The sequence below is a fragment of the Podarcis pityusensis genome, assembly GCF_964106645.2.
Source record: "Podarcis pityusensis genome assembly, chromosome: 13".
In the NCBI taxonomy this organism is placed as follows: domain Eukaryota; kingdom Metazoa; phylum Chordata; class Lepidosauria; order Squamata; family Lacertidae; genus Podarcis; species Podarcis pityusensis.
In genome coordinates this window covers 54,204,203-54,227,036 of record NC_138038.1, presented here as the reverse complement: position 1 = coordinate 54,227,036, position 22,834 = coordinate 54,204,203, and the positions used below count along the sequence as shown (strand labels likewise).

At 55.4% G+C, this 22,834-nt stretch overlaps 3 protein-coding genes across 8 annotated transcripts in view; 1 reads left to right on the top strand and 2 right to left on the bottom strand.

Annotated features, from left to right (window-relative positions):
- Positions 1–2,037, bottom strand: part of LRCH4 (leucine rich repeats and calponin homology domain containing 4) — a 74,246-nt gene extending 72,209 nt beyond the window's left edge. The window contains exon 1 of the mRNA XM_080979734.1: positions 1,859–2,037. Coding sequence (XP_080835860.1) covers positions 1,859–1,874 — 16 coding nt within the window. The 5' untranslated portion in view covers positions 1,875–2,037. The remainder of the gene's footprint in view (positions 1–1,858) is intronic.
- Positions 1,121–13,508, top strand: FBXO24 (F-box protein 24). 6 transcript variants are annotated; one of them, XM_080979773.1, is made up of 10 exons: positions 1,121–1,451; positions 3,592–3,687; positions 4,629–4,815; positions 5,048–5,286; positions 6,290–6,551; positions 7,890–8,048; positions 9,485–9,606; positions 10,663–10,794; positions 11,239–11,409; positions 13,040–13,508. In XM_080979773.1, exons 1-10 carry the CDS (start codon positions 1,437–1,439, stop codon positions 13,367–13,369), a joined length of 1,713 nt encoding a protein of 570 aa, XP_080835899.1. In that variant the 5' UTR covers positions 1,121–1,436; the 3' UTR covers positions 13,370–13,508. The 6 variants fall into 6 exon arrangements, with proteins under 6 accessions (XP_080835899.1, XP_080835898.1, XP_080835895.1 ...); XM_080979772.1 differs by having other exon boundaries at positions 3,589–3,687; XM_080979769.1 differs by lacking the exon at positions 1,121–1,451 and adding an exon at positions 2,171–2,417.
- A 5,877-nt stretch (positions 13,509–19,385) lies between these two features.
- LOC308462288 (membrane progestin receptor epsilon-like) lies at positions 19,386–21,292 on the bottom strand. Its single transcript, XM_080979889.1, has one exon. It carries the CDS (start codon positions 20,680–20,682, stop codon positions 19,549–19,551), a length of 1,134 nt encoding a protein of 377 aa, XP_080836015.1. The 5' UTR covers positions 20,683–21,292; the 3' UTR covers positions 19,386–19,548.
- Between the last annotated feature and the right edge of the window lie 1,542 nt (positions 21,293–22,834).

The following is a 22,834-nucleotide window of genomic DNA, read 5'->3' as shown; positions in this document are numbered from 1 at the left end:
CTTGGCCAAGGTGGCGCCGGCCAGGCGCTTGGGACTACAACTCCCACCGGCCAGGGACGTGCCAGCTGGGGGCGGCTGGGAGTTGTAGTTCCAAAGAGCAGAGCGCGCCTTGTGCCCAGGAGAGAGGCTCCCAGGAGGCCCAGCAAGGAGACAGACCCACCTTCATCTTTCGTGTATCAGGCGCCCAGCAGGGAAGAAGGAAGGAGGGATGCCTGGGTTGGGCGAAGATATGGGGACGGAGGCCCAGAGGAAGGGGCTGCCAAGATCCAGCCCCTGGTTTTCCAACCCTGGAAAGCTGAGATTTGCAACAGGGAGCCCGTTCCTCAGCCGGTGTTTTTCTCTGCCTTAAAAGCGACTTTAATAGCCCCTTCTATCTTATTGTTTCATGCTTTTTCTTGCTTGCAGGCAGGTTGGGACGGCGGCCGTCGCAAACGCAGGATCAGGCCCAAGTGGCCAGCGTCCTGTTCAACCAGATGCCTCAATGGGGAAGCCCCCCGATCAGGATTCGAAAGCAAGACCAGCCCTCTCCTGCAGTTCTCGGCAGCTGGTGTTCAGAAGTGCCTGGCCATCCTGGCTAGTAGCCATTGAGAGGCCTCTCCTCCCAACAAGGGTCTGTATTGTAAAAGCTCTGGTTTTCCCAGCTGTGATGTATGGAAGTGAGAGCTGGACCATCAAGAAGGCTGATCGCCGAAGAATTGATGCTTTTGAATTCTGATGCTGGAGGAGACTCTTGAGAGTCCCATGGACTGCAAGAAGATCAAACCTCTCCGTTCTGAAGGAAATCAGCCCTGAGTGCTCACTGGAAGGACAGATCCTGAAGCTGAGGCTCCAAGACTTTGGCCACCTCATGAGAAGAGAAGACTCCCTAGAAAAGACCCTGATGTTGGGAAAGATGGAGGGCACAAGGAGAAGGGGACGCCGGAGGACGAGATGGTGGGACAGTGTTATTGAAGCTACCAGCATGAGTTTGACCAAACTGCGGGAGGCAGTGGAAGACAGGAGTGCCTGGCATGCTCTGGTCCATGGGGTCACGAAGAGTCAGGCACGACTAAACGACTCAGCAACAACAACAACATGCTGGACCTCGGCAGGTATAAAGAGAGAGGTGAAGAAACCTTCCCTAACCTGGTGCCCTCTGGATATTTCGCAGGAAAACTCACACACCGGCTGAGTTGCTGAAGGGCTGCAGTTGTGACACCTGCCGGTGAAAGGAGGCGTTGGGGAACTGGAGGACAGAGCGGGCTCTAGTGGGCCAAGGGCCTGGATGCCTGCCTTCTCTGGAATTGAGAGTGGAGACCTGTGGATTATTAGAACTAGGGGGCAAGATCTAGAATTCCCGAGTCCTCTGGAAGGGTAGGCTAGAAGCTCTTGACGCCAAGGTGCGGTCGGAGGGTGGAACGGCCAGCTGGCAGCATCAAACTTTGCATTTAGCCGCAATGTGTGTTTCCATGGTACGTTTAATCACTTTGGGCAGCTGTAAAAAATGGGCATTACTTAAGGCAGCCTTCCCCCAACCTAGTGCCCTCCAGACATTTTTGGGCTACAACCCCCAACAGCCTCAGATGGCTCAACCGTACGGTGCTGGAGCTCTTGGGAGTTGTAGTTCGAAACATCCAGAATGCTCCAGGCATTGGGGGAAAGCTGGCCCAACCCTCCCAATACCTCTGCCTAGTCCTTCTACTCTCAGAATAAGTGGAATCAGAAGCAACTACGAGAGTAAAGCCAAACATTTCCCCTATATGCATTCAGAAGCCACTGACAACACCTCTCTTGGGTATCAGCTAGTTCTGGATGTTGCAAATGGAAAATAGGAGAAAGGACAGAACTGATACTGACCAATCCACCCTTTGTCACTCACCCCTTTCTGGGTGCATCGACGAAGCATCTCATTTAACATATATTAACAACGAGAGATGTCGCTATGACTCCAAGGAGAGAAAGTACCGGCCTTAACCCCCATAACTCGCTGCCCCTTAGCGGAGGAGCAGAACAAACTGTGGAGTGCTGGTACAAATCAGAGCTGTTAGCACGATCCTGGCCCTGCGGTGCACACCTTGCCTGGTCTTTAATCCCAGGACCTGGTGGTACCTAGTGCACAGGTCATAAAGACAGTCCCAGATAGGTGCTGATGTCACAGTGCCCCAGTTACCAGGGGAACCCCTGTCTCTGTGAAGCCATCAGGACGGCCATTATCACATAGTGCCATGTCCCCCGGGGTGATTCACCTTGTGGGCAGAGGCATTCATAAGCCTTGGCCATGCTGGGCCCAGCAACAAGGGTGGGTCTGAGAGCTCACACCCACCGCGCAAGCGATGGCTGGGCGGGCAGACATGAGCGACAGGCGCATCGTCCGAAAATTCAGAAGGAGAAAGCTCCAGCGCTTCTCCCACATCTCTAGCATTGAGGAACCGCTTGGAGTGAGCATGCTATATTTTGGCTGCAGGGCAGGGCAAGACACCTGTGTGGGGATTTTTCCAAGAGTGGGAGGAGAAGGAAATGGTTCAGCGGAGCGGGGAGCTTTTCCCTTTCAGTTGACTGAATTGGGGATGCTACTTCTTCCATTGCTTGATTGCATGTGCAAATTAATTTAAAATAAACTGTCTAGCCAAATCGGTAACCAAGCTACACAATATTTTCTTCAAACTTGGAGAAATCCGCACAAGCTGACTACTTTGACAAGTCAGCGCTGTGACTCACCACGTTCTGAAAAATCTTTGAAAAGTGGGTTGGAAAGGATTTGTCACACAAAAAAAACAAAAAACCCCTTCAACCCAGAAGAGTATTGTGGCAATTAATTATGGCAGAAGCTTTCATGGGCTACTACAGAGTGCAAGTCACACTCTGGTCATGCCTGTGTCCCCAAGTCCAGGTCCAACGCAGCAAAGCAACTGCACAAAAACTTTGTGTTGCCTTTGCTATGTGAAAAAAGTGTCACATAAGCTGTTTCTAATGGGACAAAATAGCTTTTCAGCATCAAATGTGTAATTATCTTCAAGGGAGGGAGAAAAATCCCAGCTAGAGGTTTATTTCTAACACAGGGTCCTGATGCCCCCTGGTGTGCAACCAGGGAAATGCACTTGCAAGGCTGCCCGCTGTCTCTCGAGGCACTGCTGCTAACGTTCTTATTCCATCCACAAGGCAGATATAAATTATTATGAAACTGGTTTCACCTTGGTTGAATGAATCACAGTTTCCCTTAAAGTGCCCTGGGCAATCTCGGTTTTGGGCTGGTGCTGAGAATGATTTGGCAGAGATTGTGAGTCAGCCCGCTCTTGGAACGCAAGACATGATATGACAGAGGAAGCCCCTGGACCGGACAGAAGCTTGTCACTCTTTTCTGTGGGTGTGACAGCCAGAAATTCAACTGGGGGAGACATTTTTCTGGCACTATGTCCATGTAGTGATGGGGAAGCTACACCTTGTGAAATTCTGCTGTGCAGTTTTTAAAGGCAATGGATTCTAGGGATAGCAAAACTTGAGGCCCAGCACTTTTCTGCTTTGAAACTAAGCCCTGAAAGAGAAAAAAGAGTTTTCTCCTGGCTGCTCACACCATTGCCCTCCTCTCCATCCTTCTTCCCCTCCCCTCAGCAGCCCAAGAAGAAGCGGCGCAGCTCATCCACTGAGACCACAGAAGACAAGAAGGGCAGAGGAGATTCCATCTCTATCCAGGTCTTCCCTCCAGAACTGGTGAGTGAGGCTGCCTGGCTGTGGTTTAGGAGGTGGGGACAGCAAGATCATAAAAAGAGCCTGCTGGATCAGGCCAATGGCCCACCTGGTCCAGCATCCTGTTCTCACAGTGGCAGACCAGATGGCCTTTATGAGAAACCCGCTAGCCAGACCTAAGCACAAGGGCAACTCTTCCCCTCCTGCGACCCTCCCTGCCCGCAGACGGCCTCACCAGAGTGGTGCATGCTCTGGTTATCTCCCGCTTGGACTACTACAATGCACTCTATGTGCGGCTTTGAAGGTGAGCCAGAAACTGCAATTCATCCAGAATGCGGCAGCTAGACTGGTGACTGGGAGCGGCTGCCGAGACCACATAACACCGGTCCTGAAAGACCTACATTGGCTCCCAGTCCATTTCCAAGCACAATTCAAAGTGTTGGTGCTGAACTTGAAAGCCCTAAACAGCCTTGGTCCAGTATATCTGAAGGAGCGTCTCCACCCCCATCGTTCTACCCAGACACTGAGGTCCAGCGCCGAGGGCCTTCTGGCGGTTCCCTCCCTGCGAGAAGCCAAGTTACAGGGAACCAGGCAGAGGGCCTTCTCAGTGGTGGCACCCGCCCTGTGGAAGGCCCTCCCACCAGATGTCAAAGAGAACAACAACTACCAGACTTTTAAAGGCAGCCCTGTTTAGGGAAGCTTTTAATGTTTGATGGACTACTGTATTTTAATATTTTGTTGGAAGCCGCCCAGAGTGGCTGGGGAAACCCAGCCAGGTGGGCGGGGTATAAATAACAAACTATTATTATTACAAGTTATTATTTCCAGCAACTGGAATTTGGAAGCATCGCTGTCTCCGACTGTGGAGACAGGGCAGAGCGAACAGCACACTAGTTCAGCGAAGTGTTTGTGTGTGTGAGACGCTCCCTGCGCTCACCTTGACTTGAGTCCCTCCTTCTCTTCAGCTGTACTACATTATCTCCTTCCTGCCTGTCAAGGATGTGGTGGCTCTGGGCCAGACCTGCCGGTACTTCTATGAGGTGTGCGACAGTGAGGGGGTCTGGCAGAGGATCTGCCGCCGCCTTTCTCCTCGCCTGCGGGACGAGAACTCTGGTGGCAGCCGGCCGTGGAAGAGATCGGCCATACTCAACTGTCAGTATACCTCAGTGGTGAAGCAGAGGGGGCGGGAGGAAGGGTGTGTGTTTTTTTTGCTGTGTGAGAAAAAGCTCTACATCTGCCTGGGCTGGGGGCAGCTGAAGAGGGTTGGCCGATCCCGCAAAAGGGGGTCCCACCCTGCCCCCATTCCCCAGGGAAGGGAGCGGTGTAGCAGCTCCTTCAGACAGACCCACTCCCTCTGCCCCTGGGGGGTCTCTCTGTCCCGCAGACACCAAGGGCTTGTACTTCCAGATGTTCAGCGGCCGCCGGCACTTTGTCAGCAAGACGGTTGCCCCGCTGCTCTCGCACGGCTACCGGAAGTTCTTGCCCACCAAGGACCATGTCTTCATCCTGGACTACAACGGCACCCTCTTCTTCCTCAAGAACGCCCTGGTCTCCTCCACCATGGGCCACATCCAGTGGCGCCGCGCCTGCCGCTACATGGTGCTCTGCCGCAGTGCCAAAGACGTAGGTGCCCGGGAGAGGAGAGAAACCCTGCGGTGTGGGGGCAAGTGGGCTGCCTGTCCCCACTGCTTCCCAGAGGCGGAAGCAGGGCAGGACAGGCCAGCGCCATGGCCTCGCAGTGGAGCTGTGGGCAGAATGCAGTCCCGGTTGAGAGGGAGGGAGGGAAAGGAGATGGGCAGCCTAGGTCAGCTTCATTTATTGCTGCCTGGATGCCTGCCTTAAACAGCTGCTTGAAGAAGTGCGGCTGATCCTCTGGCCCCTTGGCCCCTACCCATCTTAGAGGGAGCTGCAGCAGGTGGGGTTCAGAGAATTAATGCTACACTGGAGGAAGAGAAAGGTGCATCTGCCTTGAAGAAGGCAGTGGTGGGCCAATAAAATTAAATCATGAAAAGGTGGAGGTGTTATGTTTTCAAGTCCAGGAGGTCCATAGCGTGGGGTGCTCCTGGACCCAAGTCTGTCACTGAAGGCTCAGGTGGCTAGGAGAGCCAGTGTGGTGTAGTGGTTAGGAGCAGTAGACTCGTAATCTGGTGAACGAGGTTCGCTTCCCCGCTCCTCCACATGCAGCTACTGGGTGACCTTGGGCTAGTCACACTTCTCTGAAGTCTCTCAGCCCCACTCACCTCACAGGGTGTTTGTTGTGGGGGAGGAAGGGAAAGGAGAATGTTAGCCGCTTTGAGACTCCTTCGGGTAGTGATAAAGCGGGATATCAAATCCAAACTCTTCTTCTTCTTCTTTGATGTGAGTTCCACACTCTGGACACTTCCAGACCCTTTAGTACCTTCCTTTAGGGAAAGGAGTCAGACAGTCCTGTGGCACCCTAGTTTCTTTCACCAGAAGCTGGTTGCCCCAGGGCTCTTTGTGAGAGGGGAGGGTCTTCTCTGCCACCCCTGAGTGCACAGCCCGGACTTCTTCCCCCTCTAGATCCCTGATCAGTTCCTGCAGCATCCCGGGATCTCTGGCTTCCTGACCCTGAGTGCCTCCTCCCTCCTCCTCCTTCTGCCTGCAGTTTGCCACGGACCCCCGGAGCGACACTGTGTACCGCAAGTACCTGTACGTGCTGGCCACCCGCGAACAGCCTGTTACGGCAGCTGTGGGGCGCAGCGAGGGCTCCAGCCCAGCCGGCAGCGGGCGCCTCTGCGACTGCGTGGAGGTCTACCTGCAATCCAGCGGGCAGCGGGTGTTCAAGATGACCTTCCACTTCTCCATGAAGTTCAAACAGATCGTGCTGGTGGGGCAGGAGACGGAGAGGTCCCTCTTGCTCCTGACAGGTGAGCCTCTGCGGGGGGAGAGAGAGAGAGAGAGAGAGAGAGAGAGAGAGAGAGTATAAACACAGCAAAATAGAATAATAGATGCCAAATAAAACAATACAGAAGTAGAGTAAAAGGGGGTATCTGGAGCCAAATGTATAGCGACAGAAATCCATACCAAAAATCAAACGTAATAAATTAATATCGCAAAGTTCCAAGTAACACAAATGGGTTTACATTCTCTGGTACCTTATCACTCCAGTACATTAGATTCCGTTTCTCAATGAATATATCGTATTGTTGTCTGCCCTCTCTGGTTCTTACCATGTACAGTCGTACAGTGCTGCCCCGCAAGACGAATGCCTCGCAAGACGAAAAACTCGCTAGACGAAAGGGTTTTGCGTTTTTTGAGTCATTCCGCAAGACGAATTTCCCTATGGGCTTGCTTCGCAAGATGAAACGTCTTGCGAGTTCTTGCGAGTTTGTTTCCTTTTTCTTAAAGCCGCTAAGCCGCTAATAGCCGCTAAGCTGCTAATAGCCGTGCTTCGCAAGACGAAAAAACCGCAAGACGAAGAGACTCGTGGAACGGATTAATTTCGTCTTGCGAGGCACCACTGTACCTTGCTTTTCGAACACCTTGCGACTCAAACGTTTTGGCTCCCGAACGCCACAAACTTGGAAATGAGTGTTCCAGTTTGCGAATGTTTTTTGGAAGCCAAACATCTTCTGCAGCCAACTGGAAGCTGCGCCTTGGTTTTCAAACATTTTTGGAAGTCGAACGGACTTCCGGAATGGATTCCGTTCTAGAACCAAGGTACGACTGTATCTAAGCTTAACTATACATAGCACATCCCAGATTTTAGGTACCCATTCTCTCATGGACTGAATTCTCATTTTAATTCCAGCTTTGAGAAATAATAATTCTGGCAGCAGTTAACTGCTAACAGAGGCTGCAGTTTAACAAATGCTTCACACGCTGAGCCTCATTCTCACAGAGAGATTTGCTAAAGCAGCACTTCCCAAACTATTTAGTTTAATTCAGCAAAACAAATGAACTTGATCCGGTGATGGTACCATTCTATTCTGCTTTGGTCATAATAGACCACACCTGGAATATTGTGTTCAGTTTCAGAAGGATGCTGACAAGCTTGAAGGTGTGCGGAGGAGGGCGACCAAGATGATCAGGGGTCTGGAAACCCAGCCTGATGAGGAACGGACGAGGGACTTGGGGATGTTTAGCCTGGGGAAGAGGGGACTGAGAGGAGACATGATAGTCCTAGGCCGTATAGGGCTTTGCACGTGTGGAGGCAAGCGAATTCCACAGTCACTTTTTGTGGGGTGTTTTGTTTCCCCCCACAGAGGAAGGGAAGATCTACAGCTTGGTGGTGAACGAGACCCAGCTGGACCAGCCGCGCTCCTACACTGTGCAGCTGGCTCTGCGCAAAGTCTCCAAGTGCCTCCCTCACATCTCTGTCCGCAACATGCACTCCAACCAGAGCAGCGCCGTCTACCTCACAGGTCAGCAGAAGGTGCCCTCCAGCCAGGCCAGTCTCTGCCCAGAGGCCGCCACAACCAATAGGGTCCAGAAACCAAGCCTTCTTCTTATTATTATTTATTACTTATGGCGAACGGTTGAGGGACCTGGGCATGTTTCACCTGGAGAGGACAAGAACCGAGAGGGGACAGGCTACCTTCAGGTATCTGGAGCGTTGTCACACAGAAGACGGAGCAAGCTTGCTTTCTGCTGCTCCGGAGCGAAGGACCTGGGCCTATAGATCCCAACATGACAAGAAAGGAAATTCCAACTGTTGAAGCTATTTGACAGTGGGGCAGATTGCCTTGGAGCCGGGTGGACTCTCCTTCCCTGGAGGTTTTTAAGCAGAGGTTGGGTGGCTTCCTGTCAGGGATTCTTGAGCTGCAATTCCCGCATTGCTGGGGGGTTGGACTAGATGACCCTACAGTGGGCTGTGCATGCTCCCAAACCTTGTGCCACTGCTATCACTATTGGCCATTCCTCTGTCTTCATGAAGAGGCCAGGGATCACACATGGCAATGTGGTCTCCCCCCAAGAGGGCGTACAGGTGATATCAGGAAGCCCAAACTGAGCTGAGAGAAGGCTGAGAAGTGGGTTTTTTTGGGGGGTGTTAGGTGGAATCAGGGATTTGGGTGGCGCTGTGGGTTAAACCACAGAGCCTAGGACTTGCTGATCAGAAGGTTGGCGGTTTGAATCCCCGCGACGGGGTGAGCTCCCATTGCTCGGTCCCTGCTCCTGCCAACCTAGCAGTTCAAAAGCACATCAAAGTGCAAGTAGATAAATAGGTACCGCTCTGGCGGGAAGGTAAACGGCGTTTCGTGTGCTGCTCTAGTTCACCAGAAGCGGCTTAGTCCTGCTGGCCACATGACCCAGAAGCTGTACGCCGGCTCCCTTGGCCAATAAAGCGAGATGAGCTCTGCAACCCCAGAGTCAGCCACGACTGGACCTAATGGTCAGGGGTCTCTTTACCTTTACCTTAGGTGGAACCACTTGAGCTGCAAGCGGAAGGAACCGGGGGTGGGGAGGCTTTGGTTGGAGAAGGAGGGAGGCCTTACAGTTATTCGTTCCAGCAGCCCCTATTTCAGCACTGAGAAGGGGAAGCTGCATCAGAGGCAGTTTAAAAGGACCACAGATGAGAGTGGGAGAAGGCGGCAGTGGGGTGGTGAGGTGATAAGAACCAAGTCTGCCTGAGCAAATGGGGCTTAAGAAGAGAGTAGCAGGAGGGCACCGTCCTGAAAGCCAGGAGCAGGAGCTTGAACCCAGTGCAAAATGCCACGGGCAGCCACTGCAGTGGGGAGCCCTCCACCCGCACAACCCCAACCTCCTTGCCTGGGATGGTTGGATTCTGCTCTGGGGGAGCCCTTCTGCCTCTGCGCAGGGCCAGGGTTTGGCCAGCAACGATCTTGCGTCTCCTCCACAGACGAGGGCACCGTCTACTTTGAGGTCCACTCGCCCGGTGTTTACCGCGACCTCTTTGGCACCCTCCATGCGTTCGACCCGCTGGATCAGCAGATGCCCCTGGCCCTCTCCCTCCCGGCTAAGGTAACCCAGAGGTGGGGCTCTGTCCTGTTCCCCGCCCTCCCCTCTCCCACCAGGGGAGGACTTCTTCTTCTTAGTGACTTAACAACCATCCAAACAGACAGACAGAAAAAAAGCCCACCTAGATTCAGTTGCACGCCACCCTAATCTCTGAGCGGTGCGAGATTCCAGGGGTTCCCGGTGCTTACCCAGGGTCTGTGTTTCCTTTTGGAAACGAGGCACAGCGGAGACTGCGGTGTCTTTAGGATATACGGTTTTTTTAGAAATATATACATGAGCCTATGATGGAGGGGTTCACAGCAAGAAGGTCTTGTAGCCAATGACATTGGATTCAAGCAGGCATCAGACCTTGTTCTCAAAAGCTGCTCTGACTCGCCTGCTTGCTGCTTTGTCTCTCTGCCACACGACTCTTGCCCCTTCTCTACGCTTCCCACATTGCTTCTCACCTCTCTCCACTAAGCTCTGGTTTCATCTGCCCCACCCATCTGCCATCTCAAAGGGACTCCTTTCAATCCTTTTGTTCTCTTAATGGCCCATCGCCCAGGCAGTCCCTCAACACAGGAGGAGAGCCTGGCTTAATTAGCTGTTAGCACATGCTAGATCAAGTAATTAGAAGTGTCTGGCATGCGGCTTAACACCCCAAGTCTTAAAGGAGTCTGACACTTGCTGGGTCCAGAGATGAAAGTGGTCTGACACCAACAAACCAATCTTCACCTGGTGCCAAAACCTTGCTGGAAACCACAGAAGGAGAAAGTGGTCCTGATTACGAGTTTCCCATTGAAGCATCTGGTTGGCTACTGTGAGAACAGGAGTCTGGATTAGGCAGGCCAGTGGTCTGATGCAGCAAGCCCTTCTTAGGCTCTTAGGCAGAGGGAACTGCACTCTGCATGTGCTCAGGAGGGAGCCCGATTGATGAATACCGTGTGTTTCAAGGAGCACTGGTGACAAGATTCAGGCTGAATATGATGGGAGTCCTACTTGAGATTAATCCCCGTGTCCTCGCTCAGGCCTTAGGTGTGGGTCAGACTCTCTCCCTTCCCCTCTCCCGCTTTGTGGCAGGTCCTCAGCTGTGCCCTTGGCTACAACCACCTGGGGCTAGTGGACGAGTTTGGGCGGATCTTCATGCAAGGAAATAACCGCTATGGCCAGCTGGGCACAGGCGACAAGATAGACCGCGGGGAGCCTGCCCAGGTGAGAGGAGAGCGAGCAGACCATCCTTGGTTGGGGTGGGAACCCTCAGAGCTCCAGGAAGCTTCTGAGCCCTTGCAGTGTCCTAGTGGCCATTACTAATTTGGGCCACCTGGCATTTTGGCCTGGGCCGAACCATCTTTATGGGCCGTGTCAAGCTCAAATCAGGCATTGTGACACAGAGTAGGAAGGTTGTCCCTTTTCAGCCTTGAGTCCCCTTCATGGGAGGTTCCTGGCGACCACCTGCCGGGGATTGTCTAGCTGGGATTCCTGCATTGCAAGGAGTCAGGCTGGATAGCACTCGGGGGTCTCTTCCAACTCTACAATTCTGTGGTTCTAGGCCCATTTCACCTGAGCCTCTGCCAGCAACAGGAAACCTCCCTCCAGCCATGGTGATGGCTGCGAATCCTCAGCCACGCTCTGATGCTGCTGTGCTCCCTGTTGCAGGTGCATTACCTCAAGTGCCCCATCGACCTCTGCTGCGGCCTCAACCACACGCTGGTGCTGAGCCAGAGCGGGGACTTCAGCAAGGACCTGATGGGCTGCGGCTGCGGAGCTGGAGGGCGCCTGCCCGGGTGGCCCAAAGGCAGCGCCTCTTTCGTCCGGCTGCACACCAAGGTGAGGGGGAGAGAGGTGGGATGAGGCCAAAATGGGGGAAGTCAGGACCTGGGAGGTGGGCTGGGTGGGCTGCGTAGCCCGAGGGTGTCGGCCGTGAAGTCTAGTCATTCCAGGCCTTCTCTCCTGCCCGCTTCCTGTGTTATCCTCCGATCTTTTCTCCGTACGTGGGTATTTTAGTGCGGCAGCACCTACACTCTGGAACTCCCTGCCTCTTGACATCACTGTGCCGAAAACATTTTTGTTTCGACAAGCCCACCCAGGCATGTAGAATGCCAATTTATTTGCAGGATCCACAAAACTGCTTCAAAACCCTGGGTGTGGTTTTATCTCCTAATCCTCAGCGTCAGGGCTGGAGGGAGGGTCCTAATAATAATAATAATAATAATAATAATAATAATAATAATAATTTATTTATACCCCACCCATCTGGCTGAGTTTCCCCAGCCACTCTGGGCGGCTCCCAGTCAAATGTTAAAAACAATACAGAATTAAATATTAAAAACTTCCCTAAACAGGGCTGCCTTCAGATGTCTTCTAAAAGTCTGGTAGTTGTTTTTCTCTTTGACATCTGAAGGGAGGGTGTTCCACAGGGCGGGCGCCACTACTGAGAAGGCCCTCTGCCTGGTTCCCTGTAACTTGACTTCTCGCAGGGAGGGAACCACCAGAAGGCCCTCAACGCTGGACCTCAGTGTCCGGGCTGAATGATGGTGGAGACGCTCCTTCAGGTATACAGGACCAAGGCCATTTAGGGCTTTAAAGGTCAGCACCAACACTTTGAATTGTGCTCAGAAACGTCCCAACATCCCCATGGCATCCTCCTGAGTGCAGAAGTTTGTGTTCTGCCTCCTGGACACTGTCCCCACCCCCTAGGTGGCTTTAAAAGACAAATCCATGGTGGAGGAGGAGAAGCCCTATGCGGCCTAAGACCCACGTACCTACGGGACCGCCTCTCCTGGTATGCCCCGCGGAGGACCTTAAGGTCCACAAATGACAACACCTTGGAGGTCTCAAGTCGCAAGGTGGTTAGATTGGTCTCAACTAGGGCCACGGCCTTCTCAGCACTGGCCCCAACCTGGTGGAACGCTCTGTCCCAAGAGACTAGGGCCCTGCGGGACTTGACATCTTTCCGCAGGACCTGCAAGACAGAGCTGTTCTGCCTGGCCTTTGGTTTGGACTCGGTCTGACCCTTATGTTTCTCTCCTGTTATGGTCTTGATTTATCAGCTACTTTAAATGAGGCTGCATTTTAAATTTCATTTTACCCTGTATTTTAAATTGGGTTTTTAAATTTTCTTCCCCCACCCCCTCTTTCCCCCCTATTATGTTTTTACTGTGATTTTATTGGTGTTAGCTGCCCTGAGCCTGGCTCTGGCCGGGGAGGGCGGGGTATAAATAAAATTTATTATTATTATTATTAAGGCTCCTAGCAAGAAGGGCTATTTGTTCTGCCTCCACAGTCAGAGGCAGCCGTGCCTTTGAATCCCAGTTGCTGGAAACCCTGGGAGGGGAGAAGGCTCTTGGGTTCGGATCCTGCTTGCTCGTTTCCCACACGCTTCTGGTTGGCCGCAGTGAGAACAGGATGTGGGCCTAGATCCAGCAGGGCTCTCCTTACATCCGTCTCCCCTTTGCAGGTGCCGCCCTGTGCCCGCCGCATCTGCTCCACCCGCGAGTGCCTCTACATGCTGTCCAGCCACGACATTGAGGAAGTCCCCGCCTACCGCGAGCTGCCGGCCAGCAAGGCAGGGGTGGCGCCGAGCGACACGGAGGCCATGGCCGCCCGGGCCTGCGAGGAGTACCTGAGCCAACTGCACAAGTGCCCGACGCTGGAGGGGCGCATGGCCAAGATGAAGGAAGCCGTCGGCAGCATGCCCCTCATGACCTTCCAGAAGGACTTCTTCTGGGAGGCTCTGGACATGATCCAGCGGGCGGCCGAAATCCAGGAAGCCCCTGCGCCCAGCTAGCTGTCGCCGGCCGTGGCTCCCTCTCACCCCGCCCCTCCTGTCACCCCACCCCACCCGTTAGACGCATCATGGATCATGATTAACTGATAGAGAAGACTTCAGACTGAACAATTGGGCGTAAATAAAGCACAAGACCTAACGCAGCCTCCCGTGGACCGTGCCGGGGTAAGTGACGAAACGGCGGGGCTGGGGCGTCCTTTGAGGAGCCCGGAAGGGGCCGCACGCAATGCGCGGATGCAGAGGTGCGCATTGCCAACATCGTATGGTTCTTCAAATCTGTGGTGCTCACCTAGTAAAGGATAGGGTTGGGAAAGCTTCGGGAAAGGGCAACTCGCCTAGGAGGAAAGGTTGCGGCGTTTGGGATTTTTGAGTTTGGAGGAAGAGGCGACATGATAGAAGTTTTGAGTGTTGTGGAGAAAGCAAATGGGCAGAGTTGGAGGCGTTGATGCTTCTGAGGACCAGTTTCTTGCTGGAAACCACAGGAGGGGAGAGCATTGCTCTTGTGCTCGAATCCTGCTTCCCATAAGGGGCATCTGTTTGGCCACTGTGAGGACAGGAGGCTGGACTAGATGGGCCCACTTTGGCCTGATCCAGCAGGCTCTTATGTTCTTATGTTCTTTGGGAGAAAAAAGGCTCAAGAGTAAAACCTACACAATTCCAGAGTGGAGTCCCTAAGGCAGCTGGATGGTGCCTGGTACACCTCCTTGCGGCAGGCTACTCCTGTAGCCAGACTGGTGCCCAGTGTCTTGCTCTGCTTTCCTTTGGACCACACCAGCGAGGCTGAAAGGGGTCTAGTCATCAGGGCAGCCCAGGACCTCCAGAACTGCTTCTAACGCAGCAGTTTGACTTCACACACACACACCCCGAGGCGAACTCCATCATCTCTCAAGATAGACAGGTGCCAACAACAATGCAGGTGGTGATGAAATCTTGCCAAACTCTAGGGGTGGGTTTCACAACTGGCCTCAGGCATTCTGGCTGATGGCTTCCCGCATCATCCCTGCCCCAGATTCTCCAGTATCAGTTCCTCAGTCGAATAAGAACAAAGATAACTGAGGAAAACTTCACCAGGAGCGGAGAGAGATTGCAGAGCAGCCACTCGGTGGCTTCAGGGCATCGCCAGGCAATGGGGGCACAGTTTCACGTGCTCTATCGACCTACAGGGGCTGTTGCGCCACGTCTCTCACCCAGGGAACAAAGGTCACCTCAAACCCCCCCTTCCCCCGCAGAACTGCCCTCTGCTCTCTGGACAAAGTCTGCTGGCAGACCGGTGCCCAGGGACACACGCAGACGCAGGCATTGATGGAGAGCGACCAATCTTTCCAGGTCAAAGTTCCCAGCGTGCACTGGGGGAGGGGAGGGTGCAGAGGTGCCTGGGATGAAGCTGCTGTCACAGAAGCCGTCGTGGGGCCTTCTCCTCTCTGAGAAGGGCCCTTTGAGGCTGCTGGATGTAGGGGGCCAAGAGTGGGAGTCCCAGGGGTCCCGTTGTCCACTGTTTGCAGTGCACATTCCCCTGCTAGGCAGCCCCTCTGCCTCCTTTGTGCTGCTTTTCCGGAGAGAGATGTGGTGCGGCTGAGCAAGGGAAGCTATTGATCAGTCCCGGTGGCTGTATTTCAGTCACACACTGCTGTTTCCAGAGCCTCCTGGCCTAGATTGGGGTCTGATGTTCCCTAAGTGGGAGAACATTTCGATTTCTGAAAGTAGGAGAGAGACTTTGGAGGTTTAGCTTGGGGGAGCAAGGGCTCCTGACTAGCACATCCCAGAGGCCGCAGGACTCCCAGTGTTAACCCTCTTTCTCTCTAATTATCCGGGGCAGCAGCCTGACAAGTATGCGGACCAGAATTTGCATCATCCTGCCAAAGTGGACCCTCAGCCCCAGGAAAGATGGCTAGATTGAGTTTGGGAGGCGCTGTTACTCTGGCAGAATACCTGCTTTGCACACAGAACGTCCCCAACTGAACCTCTGGCAGCGTTTCCAGGCAGGACTGAGAGAGGAGCCCATCTGAGACCCTGGACTGGAGAGTCACTGCTGACCGGTGCAGAGGATACTGAGCTGCAGACGGACCCAGTGGTCTGTCTCATTAGGAGTCAGCTTCCAGGGCTGCATCTGTATTCAGACATGAACCCAGAGCCTGTGAAGAGAGGCATGTATTTGTCCCCCGCAGCTAAATTGGGGGTTTAGTGCTGCTGGTGGTAGAGAAATCACCAGATCCCAACCCCACAAGCATGCGCTGCAGATTCTTAACTGCTCTGCTGTAAATTTCAGGCCTTGCTGGGGCTCAAAACCCCTTGGCCCCAGGACAGAACACTTGCGCAGTGGCTCCAACAAAAGGGAGGGAAACAGCTTCCCCTGTCCGATAGATTTGGAGTGGGTTTCGGAAACGGTGCTTCGCTGAGCCCTGCCTGGCCCTGAACTGCATCAGGCAGCCCCTCTGTGATTCCACTTTCACCTTGATGCACCCTGGCCAGGGATTTCCTCCTTTTGTCCTTCGCCCCACCAGGTCCCTGTTCTATATTTAAACCCCCTGGAGCTCCTGCCAGCTTCCCACATGCTGTGATTCAGAGCAGCCTCTCAGTTCTGCATCTCACAGTGGAGGCTTGGTGGGATGTGGGGAGTGTTCCTCTCTCTCTCTCTCTCTCTCTCTCTCTTTCCCCGAACCACTTCAGGAGCTTCTGGCAAAGGGCCTGAACGCTGGTCTCAGCTGTCCTGGGCCAATTTTCCATGCATCAGCCACTTAGCTCTGGTGGCCTCACAGAAACTCCGCTCTGATAGTACCATAGAGTTGGAAGGGAACCCAACGGTCATCTAGCCCAACCCCCTGTAATGCAGGAACCTTTTGCCCAGTGTGGGGCTCGAACCCACAACCCTGAGATTAAGAGTCTCACACTCTAATGACTGAGCTACCCCAACTCCAGGGAGCAGGCCTGGCCTGGGCAAAAAATGGCTGCCAGCTGCTGCCTTCCCAAGTCTTCTTATCTCCCCAGCATCTGGGAAAAGGGGAATCCCTGCACTGCAGGGGGTTGGAATAGAGGATTCCAGCTCTGTGATTCTATGAGGGGCAACCTGGAAGGCCTGGTGGAGATGTGAGGGGCGAGAGCCTCAGAACAGCCCTGGCAGGTTTGGCTCATTGCCTGTGTTGGCCGCCTTCGTTCTACCAGAGACCTGAGCTGGGACTGGGGAGGGAGAGTGATGGCAGAGGGACAGCGAAAGCTGCCTTGTACCCAACCCAGCCAGGGGCGCCTCTGCTTCCTCATTCTTCGGGCTCTGCATTTCCCAATCCCAAGGTGCAATGCAGCGACTGCTTTTGCTCTAGATTCACGCAGGTGCAACTCTTGACTTCACCGCCTCTTTCCTGTTCTCTTCTCCCCTACCTCTCAAGAAAAGCTTGCCCAGCAGTCACTTTCCCTTCCTTGTTCTCCTCATGCAAATGGCGCTGCTCAGCCAGCTTGCCCCAGGACTACTCTGGAGGAGCCACCACAAGGCTTGCAGCAGAGGTCAAGGCCAGCTGGACAGCGTGTGGCCACGCAGTGTTTTGTCGCTGCCTTGGAGTCCCCCAGAGGGGAACACAGTTCAGCTCATGAAGGCAGGGGATAATAATAATAATAATAATAATAATAATAATAATAATAATTTGTACCTCGCCCTGGCTGGCTGCCAGCCATAAGAACACATAAGAAAGAGCCTGCTGGGTCCAAAGAGAGCCTGGCCAGTCCAGCCTCCTGTCCTCACAATGGCTAACCAGATGCAAGCTGGACCTGAGCACCAGAGCACCCCCCCCCCCGGCATTCAGAAGCATGGCTGGCTCTGATCTTGGAGGCAGAGCGCAGCCATCATGGCTAGTGGCCATGGACTGCCTTCTCCTTCTCATTTTGTCTAATCCTCTTTTAAAGCCATCTAGGTGACTGCCTCTTGTGGGAGTGAGTTCCACTGGCTCCTGAACTGAGCCGAGGAGGCGCAAAAGCCTAGTAGAGACCACTGTGGCTATATGGTGGGGGAAGAATGGGACTCTGTGCAAGGTTTTCTGGGGGGGACGGGGGAGTACTCTTCATATGATCTCAAATTACATACTGTTTTCACTCTGTTTTGCTCAGTGTGGTGTTATCAGAGCCCTGGACCCTGTCTGCTAACAGCAAGGTCTGGTTCTCTAGGCGAGAGCTGGACCTTTTCACACTTGCAAAGTGTTTTGGAGTGACAAGCCCCGTGTGGAGGATTTGTAATGCTGGCTGTGGGCAGAGGGTGAGCCCTGCCGCCTCGCCCTGGAGTCAGGGCTCCCTGCAGGCTACTGTTTGGACTCTGAGATGCAAATAATCCCTTGCCAGGAAACCAATTCCCCTTGGGGCAGCTGGAGGGGGTGTGAAGGAGGAGGCTCCTGAGGAAGGATCTGAGCATGAAACTAGGGCTTTGAGAGATCAGGAGGCCACCTCCTCCCTCCCTCCCTCTCTGCTCATTTCTCAGACAAGCCCCACCAGCAAAGAAAACCCACTTTCAGAAATTTAGCCACTCAAACCAGAGACGGATGGGATGGGGAGATAAACTAGTTGGATAAACTGGGTGCTGCGGGACACAGCGGGGTGGTACAATGCTTCTGCTGCCCCCTGCCCCCCGCCCAGTTTAATACAGAAACTGCAGGCCCTGTTGCTGCCCTTTGCCCTGCCTGCTTTCTCTCCCTGCTACCAGCAGCTGAAGTCCAGCATTGCAGTGACCTTAATTTATCCCAGCACTTGTTGGGGAGATGTTGTGGGGGGAGGTAGCAAAAGAAAGAAAGAGGGAAAGCGCCTTTTCTGCCCAAAAGAGCAGGGAGAGGCAGAGCTCATCCCCCCCAACTTTTCCATCCTGCAGAGTGACCCCCCCACCACCACACCACCCTGGGAGCCGGCCTTTGGAGGCAGCAGCTGAAGTTTCCACTGGGGCTATTTTTGCTGCTGCTGCTGCTGCTTCCCCACGTCCGCACACATTAAAAAACAAACAAAGCAAAACTATTTTTGCGCCCTTAAACTCAACACAGCTTCACGTGCAGATGGAATATATTTAGGGATGAGCAGAACCTTTTCTGGAGTTGCTCTGAGCCTGGGAATCAGGCAGGTGCCAGAATCAGGCAGATACCCTGCTCTGGAGAGGCTGGGGCAGGTGGGGCAGGGCCCCTAGGTCAGGAGAGGCTTCTGAAACCATTTCTGCAGCCGGCGCTGCTGCTGTTGTTATTTGTCTTGCAAGAGTGCAGAGACTGGGGTAAAGTACAAAAATTAGATGCACCTGATAGCCCTCTAAGCACCCAAGCGAGCTGTTGCCAGCCAGGCCACCTCCATAAGAAGAGCCTGCTGGATCAAGCGAATGGCCCACCTGGTGCAGTATCCTGCTCTCACAGATGCCCCAGTGGGAAACCAGCAAGAGCCACTCTCCCCTCCTGCGGTTTCCAGCACCTCCTCTTTGGAAGCCTTGCTGCCTCTGACTGTGGAAGCGAAACATAGTCCTCATAGCTAGTCGCCCTCTCTTCCCTGTTCTCTAATCCTCCTTTAAAGCCATCCAACTTGGAGGCCATCACTTCCTCTTGGGGGAGCGAGTTCAAGACCTTAGACTCCAAACTTCCATAAGCAGGTAGGCTGAGAACTTGGGACCCCTGCGATTCTGGCTCCCGGCAGGAGTTGGGCCAGGGAGGACCGAAAGCAGAACCAAGAGTTGTCAGCCTTCATACCTGGCCAGGAGGCTGCCACCGCTCCTTCCCTAGCCACCCTAAGGATCCAGACCCCCAAGTTTACCATCCCACTTTCCTGAGGGAACTCAGCTGCTTCCCAGACAGCACCTCCCACCCCTGACTGACACAGGATTGCTGCCTGACACCTCTCCCAGCAGGTAGAAGAATGGAAAACTACCCCTGCAGGACTTTGAATTTGCCTGTAGGAAAAATAAACCCCGCAGCCCACAATCTCTGGCCTTTCAAGTTGCACCTGCACAGCTCCCCCAAGATCCTGTTTGCCAGGTCCAAGAAACCGCATGGAGTTATCTGCAAGGGACACCTAATTTGGTTCAAGTCACATCTTCCTTTTATTTCAAGCTTCTCTGTTCCCCCTCCCCACCCCAGAGTTAAATCCAGTGTGAGTGCTAGACACAGCAAGTGTTTTCCAGTTTTCAGCAAGCATCCCTTGCGCCTCGCCCAGAAGCCATGCAAATGAGCCGGTGCGCCTCAGTCCCCTTTCCTGGCCTTGCTCCGCTGGTGGCTGGCGTAAGCCCTGAGCCCAAACCAGCCCACGATGCTGGCGAGCAGTGTCAGCAGCAGCAGCATCACGCCAAAGGTGGAGAGGAAAGTGGGCGCCCTGGGCAGCAGGGGCAGCCCGGCGCCCAGCTCACGGATCTCCCCCCGGATCATGTGCAGCTCGTCCAGGATGCTCATGAAGGTGCAGCAGTGGAACCACTGGTGGCTGTGGCCCCAGATGTCGAACTTCCCTGGGCTGAAGCGCTCGGGGATCTTGCTGACGTTGAAGATCCCGGAGGCCAGGAGCCAGAAGCAGTGGCGCAGGAAGAAGCGGCCTGTGCCGTGCCCGCCGGCAGCACCGCCCCCGCCCCACCACAGCTTGCGGAAGACGGGGATGGAGACCACCCCAAAGGGCAGCAGGAAGACCAGCGTGCGGATGAGGTAGCGGTAGCGCGGCCACTGGTGGCGGGTGCTGCAGCAGGCCAGGGTGCAGAAGAGAGCGATCAGGCAAGCGCTGGGCACGTAGAGGGCCTCAAACCACGTGCCCACCTGGCCCGCCAAGACAGAGAGCCAGCCGGAACCCTCCCAGCTGGGCCAGGCGCTCAGAGAGGAGACGTTGTTGCCGGTGCCTGGTAGCGGTGGTGGTGGAGATCCGCCTCCCCTGGGGTGGATGTAGTAGAAGTAGGCCAAGGAGGAGCCCACGGTGTAGGCGCTGATGGTGCCGTAGTCGATGTAGAAGCAGATCTCCCGGATGACCAGCGACATGGAGTTGAAGAGGTGCGCCATGCTGCTCGCCACCAGCAGGCCACAGACCCCCAGGAAGTAGCTCCAGAGCGGGTAGTAGAAGGGGTCCAGAGGGCCTTGGGGCACCGTGGGGCCCTCGCCCCAGAACTGCTCCAGGAAGTGGAAGGCGAAGACAAAGACGGCCAGGAAGTGCGTCCAGAAGTTGCCCGTCTCGTTGGTGGGCCGGAAGGCCGAGACCAGGCACTGGGCAAAGGTGTAGCCCGGGCAGCGGTAGCCGCTCAGGATGAAGCTCTCCGTCATGCTGGGGGGCACTTCGCTCCAGCGCAGGAGCAAGCCCCCTCCCTTGCCGGGGGCAAGGGGCATCTGGGCCCCCCTGCCCATGGGTGCCCCTGCTGACCCTTCGCAGCGGCTACAGGGGGCAGGAGTGGGGAGTCAGCCCCAGCCTGGAGCTCCGGCTTCTCTGGCCGCGGAAGGAGACACTGCAGAAGGGAGTTCGCTCAGCTGAGCATCCCGCCCCACGCCTCCCGGGCTGTCACTCCAGATCCCCGCCACCCTCGGCGATGCTGGGCGCGGGGAGCAAGAGGAGAGGGAGAGCGCAGATGGCAAAGGCGGAGCTGCTGCCTTTGGCCGGGGAGGGGGGCGGCGAGGATGCGGCTGCTTTAGCGGTTGCCATGGAGAGCCTGCCTGCGCTCCGCCATCTGCCCCAGTGGAGTGGGGGGGGGTGCTGGGGAGGGGGAGCCCACAGAATGACTGCGGAGGGTGGGCTTAAAATCTGCGGAGACTGCAGAGATGCATTTGCAGGCGTCCCCTCCGTCTTCTAGAGCGCAACGATGTCCTGCATAAAAATACCTGCTAAAATCACGGGGCGGGGGGGGAGGCTCTTCTTCCAAGCCTCCCTCTTCCACCGGGGTAAATCTGCAACCGGGAGCTGGCCTGCGGGCGCGGGCCCCGCCGCGTCTTGCTGCCGGAGGAACGCGGGAGCCGGCGAGGCGGCCGGGTTGCTGGGCGTCGTGGGCTGGCGCGGGCGCCCTTGCCGGGATCCGCAGGAGGGCGCGCGGCCAAGGCGCTGCTTTTATCTCCGGCCCGCCCCAGGCCCGGGTCCAAGCCCCGCCCCGGCCCGCATCCGCGCAGGCGAGGCGCAAGGCGGCAGGTGCCGTTTCCGCCAACCGTGCGCCCTGCTGCCCCAAGTCGCTCGGCGCTCCGCTCGCCCTCTCGGTTTGTCCTCCACCAACCCAAGGAGGAAGAAAAGGCACCGGGGGGGGGGTTGGGGGGCGAGTCCAGGTCTCAAAGTGGCGGAGGGCAGGGCAGCTGTTTGGGGCGAGGTTAACGGATAATAATAGACTGTGGTTTGTGGGTTCCAGCAGCCCCATATTGGGTGATGTCTCCCTGCATTGCAGGGTTGGACTAAATGACCCCTTGGTCCCTTCCGACTCTCTCATTTTAACCTGGATTTGACACTTCTGCAAGGCCAACGGAAGGGGGAACTTTTAAAAAGAAATTGCCAATATCCCCAGCAGGAACAACAGAGCCCGGAGCCAGCCTGGCCTCCTGCGCGCAAGGAGCTCAAGGCGCGCATCTCTCCCTGGGCGTGGCCGGCGGTCCCTGCCTTCTCTCAGCCCCACGTGCCTGCCTCGCAGGGCTGTTGTGGGGCCTGAATGGGGGGCGAGGAGAGCCAGGCACGTCGCCACCTGGAGCTTGGAGGGAAAGGAGGGATAGCCGAGCCACAAGCAAGGTGGGCGGAAGTGGGGCCGGGTTAGGGCTGCAGCGTGGAGGCCCCAGAGAGCTCCGTGGGTCCCTGGGATGCGCGGGAAGGGTGATAAGTGGGAGCCTCCGCAGCCTCGATAGGGCAAGAAGAGGGCAGAAGCCATGGGTGGCGAGGACCTCCCCACATCCTCCTCCGGAGCTGCGTCTTTGGTGCAGACCGAGAGGAGGAGGCGGAGGGCGAGGCGCAGAGACTGTGCGCTCAGGGTGGAAGCGCCTCCGGGTCTTGGGAAAGCTCTCCCCACCTCTGTTCGCGGGGTTCAGTGCGAGAGCTTGGGGCCCCCTCGCACCAGGGCACATGGGTGCTACTGCGGGGTCTTTCCCAGAGTCAATAAGCCGGCCCACGTCCTCGTGCCTCCGCTGGGAACCCCACGGCGACGCCTTTCTCAGATGCCTTTGCCACCCTCGGGCCTAGAGGGGGTCTCCGGCGGAGGAACAGCCATGGGTAGTACGAGCCAGGGAAACGCGCAAGAAGAGCCCCAGCAGCAGCTGGGTCAGGCCCATAAAATGGCCGTCAGGGTCATCTAGGGAATCCTCCGGTTCTCATAGCGGCCGACCAGGTGCTTCCAGAGCTTGTGGGCTGCCCTGAAGTGCCACGGTGACGGGCCCTGGCTTGGACGGGCATTTGAAAGGGCATCGCGGTGCCAATCCCACGAGGAGGTGAGGTCTCTATGTGGAACCAGGCAGAGGGCCTTCTCGGTGGTGGCGCCCGCCCCGTGGAACGCCCTCCCACCAGATGTCAAAGAAATGAACAACTACCAGACTTTTAGAA